Genomic DNA, 21,338 nt, shown 5'->3' on the forward strand with positions numbered 1-21,338 from the left:
ATGATTACTTTTCTTGGATGAGTGATGATAGTGACGATGACAGCTGGCTCAATTATCTCGATAACCAAGCAGTCTCTTACCAGGGGGTCAAAATTAATTCTAATTCAATGCACAACACCAGTTAGTTTAATGCCTTTCAATACTAAAACTGATTATCATCAGTCATTCTATGTAGTGTGTTAGTGACGTCATCTATTGAAAATCGGCTGAACACGCATGTATAAGCATATTTTCTGCAAAATACCCCTTTGCACTGGTGATAGCTACAGATTGTATCACTCTAAGAAGAAATGCTGCTGATTTTGCATGAAAAAGCAAAACAAAATAAAACAAATTTGATGAAAATATCTCTTCTAAATTTAGTTTTATGAATCTGTGAAAAACACGGAAGTCCTGACTAAACGCAGTATTTCCTGAATAAATAGGCATGGCATTGAAAGTTAAGAAAGTGTATGCTATTATGGGGTTATCCCTCATATCTATTGAGTTACTATGTTTTCCCCTTGCATGGTCAAAAATAAGTCACAGCCACAATCAATTGCAAAATTGTAGCTCATGACATGTGTTATGGTTGTGGTGAGTTTCAAGGTCAAGTTCATTGGTTTTAGTATATGTTCACCAAGGAGCGTTGAATATTGAAATTGTCAGATTGTTGAGCATTTCAAACCACCTTCCAAGTGGCCATGGTGTCCCTGGACTCCTAGTTATGTTACCTTATTCATGCATATAATATTTGCACAATGATGCTATTTTGTAGTGTTCTCAACTTTTGGACGATGGTCAGAAATACGATTATGTGGAAGATATCAATGAGGAATATGAAGATATTCGAGCTGACCATTACGATTCGCTAAAAGTATGATGAATTTATTTAATTTTGACTAACGTGGCATCCTCTCCTTGGGTTTTGACTTAAGCAGCATCTTATCCTTGGGGCTACCTATCTACTTAATATTGTGGTTGTCATATGTTTTGGAGATGATTTGATGATGAGCACCATAATCCCAAAGGCCATAATGACCTGTGATAAACTTCTATAAACTTGCAATAAACTATTAGAACAAACACCTCGGGTCTTTTGGAGAAAATTAGAAGAAACCACATTTATTCCTATCTTGCAGGATCGAAAGTATTTGACAATTGAAGAAGCCAGAAACAAAGGTTTAAAAATTGACTGGGCAAATTCACCTAAACCTGGTAAAGTAAAGGTTCTTTTTGCTTGATAATCCCTATATGGTGTGCAGTTGTAAAGGCTAATGTCTGGTTTATTTGCAGTGTGCCCTCAGTTTTTGGGTATGAAATTCTTTGAGGATTATGATCTGAACAAATTGATTGATTATATTGATTGGAAACCATTCTTCGATGTTTGGCAACTACGAGGAAAATACCCGAATAGAGGTTATCCTAAAATATTCAATGACAAAACAGTTGGTAAGTGATTATCATGAGAGTAATCTGTACTAACTGATTGTGTGTGTTAAATTGCCATTTTTTAGGTTTTCCCGCTCTACAGTTTCAGACCAATTTGCTTGTCACCTGATCTGTGATTTTATGATGGAAGGAGGATGTGCCTTATTGTTTTTGACATATATGGGTCATCCAAGATGGCCACCACAGTCATTTTGGTGTGTGAAATAACCACCCGCTCTACAGTGTACAGTTTTGCACTGATTTTCTTAGTACTTGGTATGTGGATTAGAGACATGAGGAGGATGAACCCTACTGTACCTGAACCTGATGTATGTGGGTCATTCAAGATGGCCGCCACAGTTTGATCGGTGTCGATCGGTAGCCAATTTGGAGCTTGTTACCACTGTACAAGTGTAGAGTTTTAAACCAATTTATTCTTCATACCTGGTCGGGGGTTTTGTGATGGAAGGAGGATGAGCCCTATTATTTTTTACATATAGGCCCTATAGGTCACCCAAGATGGCACAACCAAATTTCTGTGTGAAATGGGCATTACGGACCTTGTTCTTGCCCTACAGCCGATATAGATTTTTACTGATTTTCATATGACGTATGTGTATTTAAGGCAGGAGAATAAACCCTAATGTTTTTGATGTTTATGTTTTATACAAGATGGCTGCCACAGTCATATTCCGCAAAAACAAGTTTTAATGATAATAAAACCTTTGTTGTGGGATGAAACTTTCTGTCTGAAATATTTACCCTATTACAATTTTGTATTCTCTACATGACACTCACTCACTGGCCAAGGGCGACAGGTATTCATTAGGCCATCCCAAAATAATTGTCCGTTTGCCATAACCCAAGCGACCCGACTTAAAAGGTACCAAGTGAAATCTGTTTTCTGGGATTCATTGAAATAAATATTATTTTTAGGCCAGCCGTAGGCTGAGCCAAACTATACAAATGGAGCGAATTTGAATGAAATGGTTTCCAGAGCTAAGGCTCTTTGACTGCAACTGAGCATATATTCATACAAATCATTCATTAGGGCATAATCCATTCTTCAACCCCTACAAAGCTGAATTTTGAAAGAGGGCTTCGTTAAAATTTATATGAGCGTTTCGCGAAAATTTGATTGCAAAAATATCTGTTTTAAAAAGCCAATCAGAAAGCAAAGACTCCTCTATGATTGGCTTAGCCGCAGAGATCAGCAGGTGTTCACGTGAACCCGCGGTATCGTCTACTGTTTTACTTCCGGGTTTTATTTTAAGATCTAAAATTGTATTTCAATATCGATTTCCGTGAAATCTTTAGTTGATTTGGTTTTTGGGAGGAATATTTTTATTTGCACTACAGAAAATATCATTGACATTTGTGCAAAGTCTGGGAAAAAAAGCTTTTTCTCAAATCGGATGGATGACCTTGATATGCTAATTCAGGGTTCGTAGCGATCCTGGAAAGTGCTTAATAGTGCTTGAATCACAAAATGCGTTTTCAAGGCCTTGAAAATGCTTGAATTTTCAAAATTTCAGTAAAAATCATTGGAAGTCCTTGAATTTTTAATGTTGTCCAAATTTTGTCGATTAGTTTGTTGTATTGACTTCAATACGCCCGCGCACTGCCAACCACGTGTGAGAGTGCTGTGACTCTGTACTGTCAGCCTGCTATAGACTCGTGTATATATACTTGTGTATATATACAGTACAAATGTATTAGGCACGTGGCTCACTACTGACAATGCGTATACAAATCTATTAGTAGACACGTGGCGGCACTACCGCTATCGCGCGCCGCGTATATACAAATGCCGTTGTGATGAAATAAACAAACAAAATACTTCTAAATAATTCTAAATAGATTATTGGTAGTAAATAATGACCTCAAATTAATATAAAGACCGTTCTTGATTTTGACGATCTTTAGAGTATTAACTATCGAAAAGTGATTTTTTATGTCAGGGTATCCCAAGCTGATCATGATTAAGCGTTAAGCTCTTATCATTTAGACGTTTAAGCCGGTCATCGAAATTTGTTGGATTCAAAATTAGATAGGCCAGTGTTCCGCGCAAATCCTTTGTATTTGGTGTGATAATGTCGTATACTGTAAATATAATTCCTTTTGTGCGTGGCTTGGTTATTTCCATGGCCAGCTTATCCTAATCCTGTTGTCACCTGTCAGTTGTCACCTGATTTCACACTACTGAGTGTTAGTATTTCAATCCTGGTAGTTGTAGTCTAGGAGTTGGCCCTCCAAGTTGGACATTTTTGGTAGCTGTGTCTTGCAGTATTTGTATATTTAAACCAATGGATATTTCGGGCCATAAACTCGGTAAGCTGTGCTGATTTAATCATACATTGTATTTTTCTGCCTTTCTATGTATAGCGAACTTAATTCGAAATTATGGATTGCTATTTTTCAAGTCTGTTATTTGGTAGTGTAACTGCAGTGTAAATGTGCTTTAATTCATGGCATGCGAAGGATAATTGTATTCAGAACATTTTTTGTATTTTTTATTGCAGTTAATCGTCGTTATTGTTGATAGTAAGGCGCATTAAAGATTTGGCAAATATATTCAATCGTTCGTCGTTGGTTGTCGTTACAGCCAGTATGGGAAAGTGCCATTTCTCTGACGCCTGGTTGGTGCATGAATCATACAAAAGTTGGATTCAACGCAGACATATCTTCGATGGGAGAAGCGGCTCTAAAGAGCTAATTTCAGCCATCGAAACTCAAAAGGAGCAAATTAATCGATTGTAAATAGGTCGATGAGCTGTAATTTAATTTTGTATAATTTTGTTATTTTTGCTTTCGATAGTATAGCTTTTTGATGGCGAGGTCTACCTGTAGTTCCGTTGAAAGGCCCACAGATTTCTTGTTTTAAAGTTATTAATTTTCTGATACAGTAAATCTTTCTTAAAATAAAGCTGAAAGATTCCAAAGTTATCAAGTACTCGGCTACGCGTGGATGTTTCTTTATGATGATTTGCGTTTGTACTTCTTTTAAATTTCTGCAATAAAGGAATTTTCATTGCAATAAATTCGCCTTAAATAGTAGTGTTTATATGGTATTTTTCAGAAAATAGTACTTGAATTTTGTTGAAATAGGTCCTTGAAAGTACTTGAATTAAGTTGGGCCTGGAGGCTATGAACCCTGTAATTGGCCATGTGCTCAAACTGCAAATTCACTCAAATCTTATTCTGCAAAACAATATCAAATCCAATTCAATTTTACTTTATTGAACAAGGTTAAACAGCAAATCCAATTCAATCCAATTTCAATTGAGCAAATTTCAGAAAATTCTATTCTATTCCGCATTCAAATCACTAAGACCAAGGGAAAACATTTATCTGAGGTATTTATTCCTGCCAGCTCCAGTCGCTGTCTGTGCTACTTATGAAAGCACGATTGAATTGTGTAAATTAGTATGCAAAGACTAACAATTTCTATCCCTTTGAGGTCAATTTCTATTTCTATTTATACTAACAATTTCTATACCTACTGAATGTACCACAAGCTTATTCTTTTGTATTTTGGTCTGCATTAAGTTAGCAACTAGAACACGTGGGTCGAGTGAAACTAGTGAAATTGATATAGAAGATTTTCGTTTTAGGTGAAGAGGCTAAGAAAGTATTTAATGATGCCCAAGCAATGCTTAAAAGAATTGTTAGCCAGAAGTGTTTACGTGCTAAAGGAGTGCTGGCATTCTATAAAGCACACAGTTCTGTAGATGATATAATTGTGTACAACGAAAATGGTGATCTAATTGAGACATTTTATGGTCTTCGACAGCAGGTAAGAACTGGAACTCCTTTGTATATATTTGTACTGGTTGGAAGTAATCCGTGATAATAGATACCTGCATTGTGAGATGTGGCTAAAGATATTTCACCTGTCTCAAATGTCATATAATTAGTGTTCAAATCTGTTTTCAGTTGTGGATTTTTCACTGCTTATAAAATCAGTAACAATTGGCCTACCAACATTTATTTTTCTTTTGATATTATTTGATGATGTAGGCTGAAAAGGACTCTCATTCAGAGGATCCGTACTTGTGTTTGTCTGACTTTGTTGCCCCAAAAGAAACTAATATTGATGATTACATTGGTATGTTTGCTGTGAGTACTGGATTTGGAGTGGATCAACTTTGTGATGAGTAAGTGAAATCATGTGAATTCATTAAGTTAGAAAAGCTGTGATAATGATGTGATGTGAATTATGTGAATTAGATGTGATGATTGGGTCAGCTTAAAATCCTATCTATTTTGAATCCTATTGTAACCGTTTTTGTGTAGCTGATGATTAAAGTCAGGGCGGAATCGGGTGGCTTGAAGGCTTATAGGTTAAGATGAGTTTCACTGATTGATCAGCCACCATTTTTTCCAAGTAACCCACTCACCAAGCAGGTTACATGAGCATTGGAACTACCCTGTGACTGTCAAAACAAATGCTTCAGAGCCTTCCTTGAGTAGGATACTCTATATTGTCATGTTTTTATTTCTATTTATAGGTTTGAGAAAAAGTTTGATGATTATAGCATTATAATGGTAAAAGCATTGGCTGATAGATTAGCTGAGGTAAGAAAGGAAACAGAATCACTTCAGACCAACAAAATTTATTAGATGTATCCATCCCACTTAAAGAAGTGAAGCCTTAACAAACTCTGATTAAAGGATTTATCAGATTACAAAATCCGTCAAAACACATTCGCTGTTATGTCATCGTCATTTACCCATTAGAAACATCTCATAGGCCTACTTTGTAGCAGTAAATCTTGAATTGAATTAAATTGGTAGATTTAGCTGGCAAAAAGTAGTGTGTTAATACACGATGAAATGAACAAAATTTCCTACAAATATCTACATTCAGCTGAAATGATCATTATGCAACTCTTTCAAGATCAGGAATGTTGGATGTTAAGGGTTAAATTGACCGATACATACTTTTTGCAGGGGTTCAAATCAATCCCCATCTTCAAGAAAGTGCCCCTCAAAAAGTTGGCAAAATCTTTTAAGGGGCTATCTGAGTTGGTCTTTTTTGACACACCAGTTCATTGTTAGTCCAGTTCGTTGCCTACTTGCCTAATCAGTATACCAGTTATTAGATTTGTGTTTCATCTGTAATCAGTTAGCCCTGAATAACATTACCATTTCATTTGTTTGTTTTGTACTATTGAGCAAAATATCATTTGAAATTGGTTTTCTTCATCTTAGTCATGATCGGAGGAATCTCCATTCTCGTCTGAGAGATTTCCCTTCTTCAGGAGAGGAACTGCCCTTCAAAAACCCTTGTTTTGTGTACTATTAATAATCTATTATCTTTTTTGTTAATAAGGCATTTGCTGAGGAATTACACGAAAAAGTTCGAAAGGAATACTGGAGATATTCAAGTGAAGAATGTTTTGAGACATCAGATTTACACAAAATCAAATATGAGGTTAGTCATCTGATTACCATAATGATTAATACTGCATGTTAACCTTTAACACTCAAAATTAAATTTTGAAATTTTTGAGCTGCGGAATACTAAACTTTTATCATTAAATATCTACCGCCACAAAGCTATAAGCCACGTTGACACTACAGTATGGAGAATAGATTTCGTACTAGCTAAAAGCTTGTTCCAAATTGGCCTGTTCCAACCTAAATTACCAATCCAGGTCTGTTATAAATTTTGGAAATTTATTTCCGTGTTCGCCACGCGGCTGATTCACTGATGATACTGATCAGCTGATAGCATAGAATTTTTTAAGATGAGTCTGTTATATTTAAACGACTAATAATTGTGTTATCATCATTAATTGAAGTCATTTTATTGACGTTCGCATTAACGATCCATTTTTGAGCCTGATTATTTGAATTAGTGTTAATTTCAGCAAAGTGATGAGCGTTTGCGTTAAAAACAATCGTGTACAGTCGCGTAGGCAATATCAGCTTATACTCTTGTGTTCATTGCGTGTATGTATCAGTTATAGATAATGTGCGCCTAGGCACAGGTCGGGCGTAACAACGATTCTGAGTGAAGATGTAAGCTTGCCTGCCTACTTAAAGCAATCCTATTGTCAAATTATTAAAAACCATGTCAGTCGATAAACTTTATTTCGTCAGTAACTGGCACTGGCCTCAAATTTGCATAGACTTGTGAGCTTCTGTCCTAATTGAGCCGTATGATAATGAAAAACCTCCGATGAAACCCAGGCTCTCACTTCGGTTCGTCACTGTCGGGTCACTCATAGTTTTAGTTGTTTTTTATGTCATTCTATGAATGTATTAGAATATGAAATTGATTTGTTGAGACAGAAATTCCCAAAATCAATTTTTCGAAGATTTCATTCTTGTTAAAAAGTCAGTTATCACTGACCAAAATTAAGTCCTTTTTGATATATGTTTTACCTTCATGATGTAGTCATGAAGGTTATAAGATGGTAGTGAGTCGATGACGTCATTTCGTGTCACCACTTATAAGTTGTTGGTGGGAGTTCAGACAAAGATTTGTCAAATGAATAAATACTTTAATCTTATTAATGCAGAGTGTGAAATTTCGCTTTTTGATGGGTTTCGTCGTCAGATGAACCCATCTATGGCATCGTCGTCATGTCTGTCTGTCTGTCTGTCTGTCTGTCTGTCTGTCTGTCTGTCTGTCTGTCTGTCTGTCTGTCTGTCTGTCTGTCTGTCTGTCTGTCTGTCTGTCTGTCTGTCTGTCTGTCTGTCTGTCTGTCTGTCTGTCTGTGGATGTTTCTTTATGACACGATTTAAGCTGTTTGTGTGGACCGACAATTCTGTAATTTCACACAGGTATTCTCTACTAGATGTAGATGGTGCAGCTTGGTTTATATTTGATTCCGATGGTTATAAGTGCTCTAATTTGGTTAAAAGATAATTAACATTACTCGCTAGTTCAAGCCGCTGTATAGCGCGTTGCTACGACGACACTCGATCAACATACTGGTACTCGCTGTGTAATACTGAACACGTATATACCTGTAGATATTGATCGTACTAGCACCGGTTTTAGATAGCGCGCGCGCTGATCGGTCTTAACACTTCTCGGAACTGCTGTGCTAAATGCTGAGAGGCCGAATCTATGCGCAATCATTTATTGGGCTCGTCACATTTGATAGTGAATGGATAAATAACAGGTGTCAATGACGGTCGCTACTCCCCATCAGTATAACTCATCAGTATAAGAAATAATTCTTTCGAGTTTTTTTTTTCAATCCCCGAAGTTGTTGTTACTATGTTGACCTCGCCGTTTTATAAGCTTACCGATGATTCTTCTAGTATTTTCAGGGTCACAAGACATGACGAAGTCGCAAAGTTTTGTACAAATTTCACGAAACAAACAATTATTTAGGCGGCACCTGATCTATTGATTAATTATGATAAATAATGTTTATTTCATTAAAAATTTGTTTTATTCAAACACTACTTTCATCGCACATAGCGTGATCGGTAGGCCCTACTATTCTACGGTAGGCCATGGACTCTTTCATGTGGTAGACCTATTACAAATGATACAATCCGCGCGTCCGTGAATAAGTGACACGTGGTGGGGCGGGTTGTGAGGAGCATCGAAACTAATCCGTCACAAATAATAGATAGAAAACAATACCTTAAGAGGTTAACTTTTATTAACATCATTATCATTATCATACGCAAGGTAGTATCCTAAGTCGTCTTCTGTTTAATGTCATGACAAATGACATACACAGTAATCCAAAATATACCAGACCGAGTAAATTTCCAAAACGACCTTAACACACTGTTCGACCAAAAAACTTAATGTTCCGACAAAACCACGGGCGACAAAACCAAAATTATGAATTGTCGCGGGTGACAAAACCAAAATAATGAATTGTCGCGGGCGATAAAACAAAAATAATGAATTATCGCAGGCGATAAAACCAAAATATTGAATTGTCGCGGGCGATTAAACCAAAATAATGAATTGTCGCGGGCGACAAAACCAAAATAATGAATTGTCGCGGACGACAAAAACAAACTATTGAATTGTTGCGTGCGACAAAACCAAAATAATGAAATGTCGCGGGTGACAAAACCAAACTAGGGGTCCAGGGACACCATGCTCACTTGGGCAGTGGTTTCAAATGCTCAACAATCTAACAATTTCAATACATAACGCCCTCTAGTGACCATATACAAAAACCAATGACCTTGAAACCCACCACAATCATAGAACATGTGAGCAGCTATGATTTTGTAATTGATTGTGATAACAAAATATGCCTCGTTACCAATTTAATATGGAAATACTAAGTTATTCTACTATTCAACGCCCCCTCGTGACCAAATGCAAAACCCAATGACCTTAAACTCACCACAATCGTAGTACATGTCATGAAATACAACTTTGCAATTGATCATAGTAACAAAATATGCCTAGGTACCAATCTAATAAGGAAATACTAAGCCATTCTACTATTCAGCGCCCCCTGGTGACTATATGGAATAACTCATGTCCTTAAAAACTCACCACAATCATAGAGGATGTCATGAACTACAACTTTGCAATGGATCATGGTAACAAACTATGCCTAGGTACCAATCTAATAAGGAAAAACTAAGCTTTTCTACTATTCAACGCCCCCTGGTGACTATATGGAATAACTAATGTCCTTAAAAACTCACCACAATCATAGACGATGTCATGAACTACAACTTTGCCATTGATCATGGTAACAAAATATGCCTTGGTACAAATATAATATAGCGATACTAAGTTATTGTATTATTCAACGCCCCCTGATGGCCACATACAAAAACCAATGACCTTGAAACTCACCAAAATCATAAAACATGTTATGGGCTACAACTTTCCAATAGAATATAGTAACACAATATGCTTAGGTATCAATTAATTGTGAAAAAACTTTTTCCCACCTACGAATGAGTACTGATGACACCAAGATGGCCGCCAATTGCGTCATAATTGGCTGATCAAAAATACCTGTCCCAGGTATAAAACATCCCTCTCTAAAGAATACCCATCACAAATTGCAATGAGAAATGGCAAACCAGTAGGAAGCTACAGGACCTAGAATTCTGGCCAAAATTGACATTTTTGGGCACTAAAAAGGTCATAGGACGGCCATCTTGAGTCAGATCGACCCAATTTTCTTATGCTGATTGGCCTTTGGTAGATTCAAATTTAAACGAAAGATCAAGGTAATTGATCAAAGCGTCTTCAAAATTTCCCACGAAAACTTCGAAAATGTTTAAAAAGTGCTGATTTTGGCAAACAACAATGGCTGCGAGTCGGCCATCTTGAATCTGACAAGGCCAGTTTTTGGGCTGACGATGTGTCTAGGGTAGATACATGTATAAACCAAATATCAAGACATTACCTTGAAGCGTCTTCAAAACTTTAATATGGAAATACTAAGTTATTCTACTATTCAATGCCCCCTGGTGACCATATGCAAAACCTAATGACCTTAAAACTCACCACAATCGTAGTACATGTCATGAAATACAACTTTGCAATTGATCATAGTAACAAAATATGCCTAGGTACCAATCTAATAAGGAAATACTAAGCCATTCTACTATTCAGCGCCCCCTGGTGACTATATGGAATAACTAATGTCCTTAAAAACTCACCACAATCATAGACGATGTCATGAACTACAACTTTGCAATGGATCATGGTAACAAACTATGCCTAGGTACCAATCTAATAAGGAAAAACTAAGCTTTTCTACTATTCAACGCCCCCTGGTGACTATATGGAATAACTAATGTCCTTAAAAACTCACCACAATCATAGACGATGACATGAACTACAACTTTGCCATTGATCATGGTAACAAAATATGCCTTGGTACAAATATAATATAGCGATACTAAGTTATTGTATTATTCAACGCCCCCTGATGGCCACATACAAAAACCATTGACCTTGAAACTCACCAAAATCATAGAACACGTTATGGCCTACAACTTTCCAATTGAATATAGTAACACAATATGCTTAGGTATCAATTAATTGTGGAAAAACTTTTTCCCACCTACGAATGAGTACTGATGACACCAAGATGGCCGCCAATTGCGTCATAATTGGCTGATCAAAAATACCTGTCCCAGGTATAAAACATCCCTCTCTAAAGAATATCCATCAGCAATTGCAATGAGAAATGGCAAACCAGTAGGAAGCTACAGGACCTAGAATTCTGGCCAAAATTGACATTTTTGGGCACTAAAAAGGTCATAGGACGGCCATCTTGAGTCAGATCGACCCAATTTTCTTATGCTGATGGGCCTTTGGTAGATTCAAATATAAACGAAAGATCAAGGTAATTGATCAAGCGTCTTCAAAATTTTCTTCGGGCGACAAAACCAAAATGATGAATTGTTGCGGGCGATAAAACCAAAATAATGAATTGTCTTGTGCGACAAAACCAAAATATTGAATTGTCGCGGGCGACAAAACCAAAATATTGAATTGTCGCGGGCGACAAAACCAAAATATTGAATTGTCGCAGGCGACAAAAGCAAAATAATGAATTGTCGCGGGCGACAAAACCAAAAAAAGAATTGTGGGGGCGACAAAACCAAAATAATGATTTGTCGCGGGCGACAAAACCAAAATGGTGAATTGTCGCGGGTGACAAAACCAAAATAATGAATTGTTGCGGGCGATAAAACCAAAATGATGAATTGTCTCGGGCGACAAAACCAAGATAATGAATTGTCGCTGGCGATAAAACCAAAGTAGTGAATTGTCATAAGCGATAAAACCAAAATATTGAATTTTCGCGGGCGACAAAACCAAAATAATGAATTGTCGCAAGCGATAAAACCAAAATAATGAATTGTCGCGGGCGATAAAACCAAAATATTGAATTGTCGCGTGTGACAAAACCAAAATAATGAATTGGTGCGGGCGACAAAATCAAAATCATTGTTTTCTCGCGTTATTTTAGTTTTGTCGTAATGTCGCCCTTATTTGCATATTCATGTTTTTTCACCTTGTATCAGCCACCATACGGTTGCGTAAAACTCGATAAACACTTCAAGCGACACAGCGAACGATCTCCTTTCCCCCACAGCGAACGCTTACTCCGAATGTCAAGTGTGAGTCCAGGATACGGATAGGAGTGTGTTATATACTTGTATTTAGTAAATACCTTGTGCATTTGACAATGATCGGTATGTACTGTAGGAAATATAGAGTATTGATAAATGGTTGAAGCCCGCGGCCGAATAAAGTAATATATTCTTTTATTTTGATACCTCGTCGACATAACAGCTTTTCTCCGCCATATCTCTTCGGCCTGTTTAGTTTAGGCCTACGATGAAAATTTATCTTAGTAAATACACGGTTAATTCGGTAAAGAAAAATAGGTATTGTTAAACTAACTCCTTGAAACCCGCAGCCAAATCACTGGTAGTAATAAATTAATTTGTACTCGATTTGATTCTCATGATGAGGAGAAACTCGCAGCTCATCCCCGGAACGTCGATGTAGTAACACACGTCGATTCGTCGATGTTTACGGCTCGACAGTGCTTTTAAAATCTAAAGTAGTAAATTTCCAGTGTATCGGTAATATGATTTAATGAGGAAAATGGGCTATTGTTAAAATCACTGTTTGAAGACCGCGACTGAATGTGAAGTCTGCGGCAATAAATTAGTTCATTTATACTTGAATTGATAATCGAAGTGAAAGTCGGCCTGCGGGTTGATTTCGGGATGACGACTCGAAAAACATGTCGCCCCATTGAATGGGGCTAAATTTTCGATGTTTACGGCCCGACAGCGCTTTTGTAACGATGATTCGTGAAAAAACACGCGGGCTATTTGTAGATCTCAGTGAGCTGAACGATATTATATGGATTGTATATGAAACAGCGGTAAGGTAACAAAGCCTATGTTCTTTTGGTAAAAATAGTGTGGAAGAAAATAATAATAATAATAATCACGCGGATATCAATAGGGTTTTCTGTGAAATAACAGAAAACCCTAATGAGGTGCTCAAAGTTAATTAAAGTTCCCGCCAAAGAAATGAATAATAAATACATAAATTCAATATTATATTATTTAACTCTTAATAATAATTGAGCTGATATTTCAGGAGTAAATATAAAGTAAGTATTATAAATCGGATAAAAATGAATTAATTGAAACGTCAGATATATTTTGCGATAATATGATGCTATATAAAATTATGTTAGAACAAGAAATTATAAAAGAAAATAGAACAACTTTTCTTAACGTTAATCAGAGAAAGATAACACATTATGAAATTAAAGAATGTTTTAATCAAGGAAATGTTATATTAGATAACTTAGCTATAAAAATTACACCTGTTTTAACAGTTCATGACGATAATTCAAAATCATATATCTTAAGGAGAATTAATCAAGAATTAAAATTAACAGATTATATTGCAGTATTTAAAATTTCATTATGCAATCAAAATTTAAATGAATTAATTCAGAAAATGGATAATATTGAAAAATTATTAAATGAAAGAAATTACAATATATTAGATGTAGATGTTACACAAGATTTTAAAGGATCATTTAATTCGGATGAAATAAAACCAATGTTCGAAAATAGAAAACATAAAGTTCTAATGAATTTTCTAATCGTTGTGTTTCAGCATTACATAGTGATTATAGAATAAAGATCTATAATAAAACAGCATGTCAATTCAAATCTCCTGGTGTAAATATAAATTTTGGTTCAAATTTAATGAGTTTCATAAATTGCTATCAAGAAAGGTTGAAAGAATCATTTGAAAAATCAATTGAAACAGGATTAATTAGGATCGAAATAACTAGTATATTTCATTTAAAATAGGATTAAAAATGATGGAAAATATAAAACAATACTTAAAAAAAGAAAATATATACTATTCACCTGCATATTTACAACTTAAATCGTTATTTGATGAGGTAAAACAGACTGTATGTATTTATGATTTGATTGAAAAATGCTTTTATTTCTGTTATTATGGTGATTTATTAGCAAGAAAATGTATAGAATATAAATCTAAGATAAAATATTGAAGAGTTCTCCTTTTTACTCGTTTTATCAATGTTGACAATTAAAAATATTCCCTGTTTATACAACACAATTAATCAAAATGATGATAAATCAGAATTCATTATTGAAGCAAAAAAATATATCAAAACTGAAGGATCGACTGTTACATCATCAACTAATTCAATGTTTACAATATTGAATCAATTAATATTTAGATTTAAATTACGTGAAACGGGAATTAGTTTTACAACTTTAAAAAAGGGATTCAATATAAAATCTAAACCTTTTTATGAATAAGATGCACTTGATATTGAAGAAGATTTTGATATAAAATTATTATCTAAAAGTGAATTTAAAAAATTAGAAGAAATGAAAGAACTTAAACAATTTCAAGAAGATATCGATGAAAATAGAAATAAATTTGTAATGAATTAAAGCAACAAATAGATATCGATAATGAATTATTTGAGACGGAATTTAAAAAACTTGAAATAATTCCTGAAGAAAAATTATATGATTATACTCCTAAAATATCTGGAATTGAAAATAATACAATTTTTGAAATTAAATGTTTTTCAACGAAGTGTAAATGTTTAACAGATCTTTCTTTCAGTTATATTTTAACAGATCAAGGTTTATTTGAAACTACTACTGATAAGAGAATTATTGATTAAAACACTACAAATTAGATGTATTAAATGATATTTATTTTGAAATGTCTTCGATAGAAAAAATTATCAAAAAGTTAAAAAAAGGTTGCAGTAGTCCTGATAGACACTTTATTTTATCAATATTAGAAAAACCTATTTTCCAAGTTAAGACAATATCACATAATCATTTTGAAATAATTGATAAAATGGATTTTGAATTGATGAAAAAGTATACTGAATATTTGAAAATAAATTCTAACGATTTTACTAATGTATGTGATATACGTAAAGTATCTGATTATTTAAGAAAACTTAAACTTAACAATATAAAAATTAAAGAATGCAAACGTTTAGAACTATTGAAAGATAATTCTGAATATAATATTGATTTCATTAAACCTAGCTATTTTAGAAATAAATTACATCACCAATTTTAATTCATAATGACGAAAATATGGACATGTCAAATGAATTTTTCGATAAAGAAATGATTAAGAATAATATAACAGATTGTCAGTTGATAAAATTGATTACGTATAAGCAAAAATATAATTCTCAGCGGCATAAAGAATTAGTAGTAAGTTAAATTGTTATTTGATTTGATTATGTATTTGAAACATATACAAGTTTAATATTTTAAAAATATTAAATCAAAAACTAGTAAATATTTATATATTTTTTAATTGTTTTCTTAAGTAAATGGAAGATTTCATTCCAACTGGAAAAAGTGATTTAAAACATTATTTAGTTGCTGGAGGTTTAATTTTGGCTGCACTTTACTTTTATAATGAAAATATCAGTAAGGATTTCATGAATGAAAATATGAAATTAAGTTAGAAATTAAAGAAATTTAATGGAAATCATAAAAATAAAAAGAAAAAGTTGATTTAGAAAATGATTTAGAGGATTAAGACAGCATCATTTAATTAAATCTATTTTATATATATTTTAACTATAAAAATGAGTGAAAATATATTAAATTTATCACACCTTATTTACCGAAATCAAGAGGATATTAAATTAATTATTATGATTTCAGGATTATTATCTATTTTAATTTACTCATTAAAACAGCTGTTAGAATTCTATGATAACTGTAAAATTAGATACGCTGAATTAAAAGGTAATATCAATTTCCATCATGTCCCAGTGGGACATGATGGAAAACATCAGAATAAACTAGTTTTATCTTTTAACAGAATCGTATTAATGAGGTTTAACAATACAAATAGCCTAGGCTATGCGTTCGGCAGAAAAAGGAATAAATGAAAATTTCAGCAATAATGAAAATCGTACTAACACAAATTGACCTTAAGTCTGTTGGTCTCCTAATCAACATCGTCATAGAACATTTGCAGGCAGATGTAATAATACATTAACCACTTATGTCGTTTTCATCTAATCTACCAATGCTTCAAGGCCTATGGGCCTCTTGTTCCCCTTTGCCCTAACATTTTCAATGGTACAGTATAACTCGCTTCATTCGGATTGGTTTTATTTGGATTTTCATTTATTTTGGATTTAAACTCCAGTCCCCTCTAGGTTATTTCTATTCAAGTGAGAGCACATAATTCGGATTTTATTTAATTCGGACGAAAATTTCCATTCCGAGGCGATCTGAATTTTTAAGCAATTTCTACTGTAATATCTGTTCTCCAACTAATTAAAACGGCATAAGTGTCGCATTATGGTACAGGTAGCTAGCTCGAAAATTAGCTCATTTCTTCAAGTCGCTGCAGTTGGCAGTGAAATTGGCGTAACATAGGCAGTGAATTTGGGGCAGTGGCACAATGAACTTGAATGTTTTTATATTGCCTGAAATAATGTAAAGTTATCATTTATCTTAAAATCTATCTCTATATGTGCTGGTCACCAGGTACCTATCTGTTTTAATTGGTGTGAAAATGTGCTAGAATCTACTATAGATTGCGTAGTTCAGATAGTCATCATAAAAAAAACATTTCTTTAAAAAATAAAAGCCAGGGACTTTTAAATCTTATCAGATATGAATTTAATCCCGGGTAAAATAGTCGACATGGCATCTTGCAGACCAGTGATAACTATCTGTTAGCAAATACAACAATGCTCACTCCGGTTTGGTTCAACCTAAGTTTGGTACTGTGAATACGGCTATAAGGTCTTGTATGCTTCAGAGTACTAGATAATCTGCCGCCAAGGTCTTGCATGCTATGCATGATTGAGATAGACAGTAAAACTCGTATTTGGTTATCATGATATCTAGCCAGAGTAGACATGAGTTCCATCCCATTGGTTGTGTCAGCTCAATATGAAAACAACTGGTGGCATAACTAGTATCCTCTGTATTGGGAGTGTTTATTGATTTCACGAACGGTAATGCTAGGCAAATACTGGTCAGTTGAGTGTCAGTTTGACAATTTTCATACAGTAGTTAACAATAATAATAATAATTTATTTTCTTATATAGTGCACTTCTACAAAGTGTTATCAGTGCATTTTACATCAGTATAAAATAAATATGAGCTGATAAAATTGTAATCTATAACATGGAGAATGACTATCAAGTTAGAATTTATGGGTGTCTAAGATTAATTGCAGTCATAAACTAATTCCAGTTATAAAACACTATCACTTAAGTCCACTCTAAGAATTAATCCAGTATCGTAAAAAATTATTCCAGGGCGAAAATTAGTCTTAAAATCTAGTAATCCAGAATCACATTTTATCGGGAACTCTTCAAATGTGGTGCCTAGCTATATGGCGCGACCTTGACCCACCTAGTTCAATTTTGTTGAGTTCGGATGTTTGTTGAAATATTTTATGATACTATATATGAGATGTATAACATCTATCTCAAGACCTTTTTAATTACTTGGAGTACAGATTTTTTCAGAAAAAAGTGAAGGGATAAGAGAAAAAATTTAAGAAAACATTTTTTCATTACCGGTATCACAAATCTTTTTAAGTGGAAGGAAAAGGGAAAAGAGAAAAGTGATTTTTTGGATTATTTGACTATTTTCCAAATCTTGGAAGAACTGCAGGGAAGTAATAATAAATGCAAGTTAAAATTGTATTGAGTTTGAATCAAATGATGTGAGAAACAAAAGACAACTAACTTTATGTAAATATGGTAAAATCTCTCGGCAAACACTTATGGTTGAGGGCAAAATGTTCATTAAGAGTAGTGATGACTGTAGAAAGGGTTCACTTAACTGATGAATTTGAAAATTTGTGTTGTTTCTGAGAGAAAAATGTTCATTTTGGGAGGTGTTCACTTTTTAGAGGCGTTCACTAAGGAGGTTTTAGTGTAATCAGATCGAAAAGTAAGGTGGAAAATATCTAGAAAAACAATATTTTTTGAAAAACTATGAGGAAAGCTCGACGTAGGTAAAAAAACTTTATCATGTAATACCTTTTGGCTGAAATTGGGATGTGGATGGGGTACTGTATTGGGGTACCTTAAATCTAATCTTGTACATGCTCTTTTAAGAATAGTCTTTCACCCACAGAGGAAGTTGTCTTTTCATATTAAAAACAAGTGTCTATTCTTACTAAAACTGATCCAAAATCTGAAATGCACCTTGGATGTTTGAATGGCGCACAGTGCTCTACGAAACCAGTCTAAAGCTGCATTGAGGTTGTTTCCTATTCAGTAACATAGCTGTAACTAAAGTGGGTTCGATTCCCGCTATTTTATCATTTCAACATAGGCTACATGGAGAATTATATTTTTAGAAAAATCTCCTTGTGCGATACATATTGAGTCCTATCCCACTTCAATTCACATCCTTTGTGTAAATTGCAATCTGTGAAAAACGCATGGTAGCAAAAATACATGACATACGGATTTTTGAGGTACTCCAATCTACTACCCCATGTTTTGTCCTGACTTGCAGTGGATCAAGTAGCTTAATTTGAAAAAGGGCTGAATTATGTAACATCGGATTGGATATTGCTCAAGTAGGATCTTTTTGGACTTTAAAATGTCTGACTAGAGTGATAAGTGACCTGTTTCTTATGCAGTAATATGCAAAAATTTAGTTCATTGTTAGAATTGTAATAAAGATTATGTTCGGTTTTCCACATCTCTCGATCATTTGCCATAGTGGTCCAAGGAATAAGATAGGTGGCTAATGGGGGGTTGACTGAAGATTGTATTTTACACCTGCCAAATCCTGCCGAAACAGAGAAAGATGGTCATTGATATTTTGCCTGATTTCCTTGTAGGGTATTCGTCCAGCTCCAGGTTATCCAAGTCAGCCAGATCATACTGAAAAAGAAACAATGTGGCGATTGTGTCAGGCATACAACGTGAATATCAAATTAACAGAATCTTTAGCAATGGATCCAGCTGCCTCAGTGTCGGGCTTGTACTTCAGTCATCCAAAGTCAACGTACTTTGCAGTAGGAAAAATGCAGAAAGACCAAGTAAGTTAAATTCTGAGAAACTTCCATACATTATGTTACTTGTACACATTCTTAAGAATTCTAATCTGTTCTTTCAGCTTCTAGACTATGCCGCACGAAAATCCCAACCAGTAGGAACATTGGAAAGATGGCTCGCTCCAAATCTTGCTTACGATCCTGACTATTAACTATCTGTCTGTTGTGTGATACATTCTAGATAGTCTACACATACTTGACATGTTTTTTATTTATCACTTCAATTTCTTTATGGTATGCCAGTGATGGATCTAGGGGGTGTCATGCGTTCCATTTTAGGCCAGCTGTAGGCTGAGCCCATTACTATACAAATGGAGCGAATTTAAATGACATGGTTTCCAGAGCAAAGGCTCTTTTACTGTGCAACTTTTTACTGTGCAACTGAGCATATATTCATACAAATCATTCATTAAAGCATTATCCATTCTCCAAACTCTACATAGCTGAATTTTGAAAGAGGGCCTTGTTAGAATTTACATGAGCTTTTTCGCGAACATCTGATTGCAAAAATATTGGTTTTGAAAAGCCAATCAGAAAGCAAAGACTCCTCTATGATTGGCTTAGCCGCAGAAATCAGCAGGTGTTCACGTGAACCCGCGGTATCGTCTACCGTTTTACTTCCGGGTTTTATTTCAAGATCTAAAATTGTATTTCAAGATCGATTTCTGTGAAAGCTTTAGTTGATTTGGTTTTTGGGAGGAATATTTTTATAAGCGCTACAGAAAATATCATTGACCATTGTGCAAAGTCCTGAAAAAATAGCTTTTTCTTAAATCGGATAGATGACCTTGATATGCTAATTAGCCATGTGCTCAAACTACAAATTCAATCAAATTTTATTCTGCAAAAAATATTGAATCCTATTCAATTTTACTTTATTAAACAAAATAAAACATCAAATCCAATTCAATTTTGTTTTATTGAGCAAATTTCAGAAAATTCATTTCTATTCCGCATTAAAATCAATTAGACCAAGGGAAAAGATTTATCTGAGGTATTTGTTCCTGCCAGATCCAGTCGCTGTCTGTGCTACTTTTGTATTCTACGATTGTATTGTGTAAATTATTAGGTATTGGCTCTTGAGCTGGGAGTGTATTTTGACAAATTTAACCCACAGAATGCATCATCATTTGCCATTTTATGAAAAGCTGATAGGCTGGCCATAGTGCCCCTTGGGGCTCTTTTCTTGATTCTGCCAAGTGACCTTGAAATTTTCTCCCCAAGACTTTTGATTAGAAAATAGTGAAATTGTTAGCAAATAACATTCCTAATTATAACCTGGAACATGCTCAGAATGCTCCAAAATGCATCTAATTTTTCAAGATTCAGACCCCATTTTGGTGCTCCGCGCCTGAGGGGCTTGCAGATGACAGATGCGCCGTCATTATGGGCCACAAATGCGTGTAATTAGTGACCCAATACTTCATGTGCCCTATTCCTAAAAGCTAGATCTGCCCCTGTATGCCTTCATGATCGAGGTGTCTACTGTCTGAAATGAAATGTACCGGTAGGGTTCAGATACATAGGTTTCCTGATCTCCAAGAAATTTCCTATGATGTAAACTATTATACACAATTCACAACTGTTTCAAAATCTTTCCCTTTTAGATATATGCAGACTAGAGATATTCATATCAAACATTGTTTTTATTGATATTAGTGCTGCATTGCATCATCATTTATGTTATGAAAAGAGATATAATAAGATCATTTATTTATTAAAATTCGTGGTTTGTTTACAATTTATCTCTGGAATGGACAAGTTTTCTGCTGCATGTGGAACTATATATTGCGCTGCTACAAGAGAACTGGCTGCAGTCGTCGTTTGTCGCCTAGCAACGTATCT

General features: G+C 34.6%; 1 protein-coding gene across 3 annotated transcripts in view; it reads left to right on the forward strand.

Annotated features, from left to right (window-relative positions):
- Nucleotides 1–21,058, forward strand: part of LOC141899542 (methionine synthase-like) — a 93,070-nt gene extending 72,012 nt beyond the window's left edge. For all 3 annotated transcript variants that reach the window (XM_074785922.1, XM_074785915.1, XM_074785930.1), the window contains 9 exons: nucleotides 758–856; nucleotides 1,122–1,197; nucleotides 1,276–1,431; nucleotides 5,025–5,206; nucleotides 5,431–5,567; nucleotides 5,922–5,988; nucleotides 6,746–6,847; nucleotides 19,278–19,478; nucleotides 19,556–21,058. In XM_074785922.1, coding sequence (XP_074642023.1) covers nucleotides 758–856; nucleotides 1,122–1,197; nucleotides 1,276–1,431; nucleotides 5,025–5,206; nucleotides 5,431–5,567; nucleotides 5,922–5,988; nucleotides 6,746–6,847; nucleotides 19,278–19,478; nucleotides 19,556–19,645 — 1,110 coding nt within the window. In that variant the 3' untranslated portion in view covers nucleotides 19,646–21,058. The remainder of the gene's footprint in view (nucleotides 1–757; nucleotides 857–1,121; nucleotides 1,198–1,275; nucleotides 1,432–5,024; nucleotides 5,207–5,430; nucleotides 5,568–5,921; nucleotides 5,989–6,745; nucleotides 6,848–19,277; nucleotides 19,479–19,555) is intronic.
- Nucleotides 21,059–21,338: the final 280 nt, after the last annotated feature.

Source organism: Tubulanus polymorphus, chromosome 1 (assembly GCF_964204645.1).
Source record: "Tubulanus polymorphus chromosome 1, tnTubPoly1.2, whole genome shotgun sequence".
NCBI classification, from domain to species: Eukaryota; Metazoa; Nemertea; class Palaeonemertea; order Tubulaniformes; family Tubulanidae; genus Tubulanus; species Tubulanus polymorphus.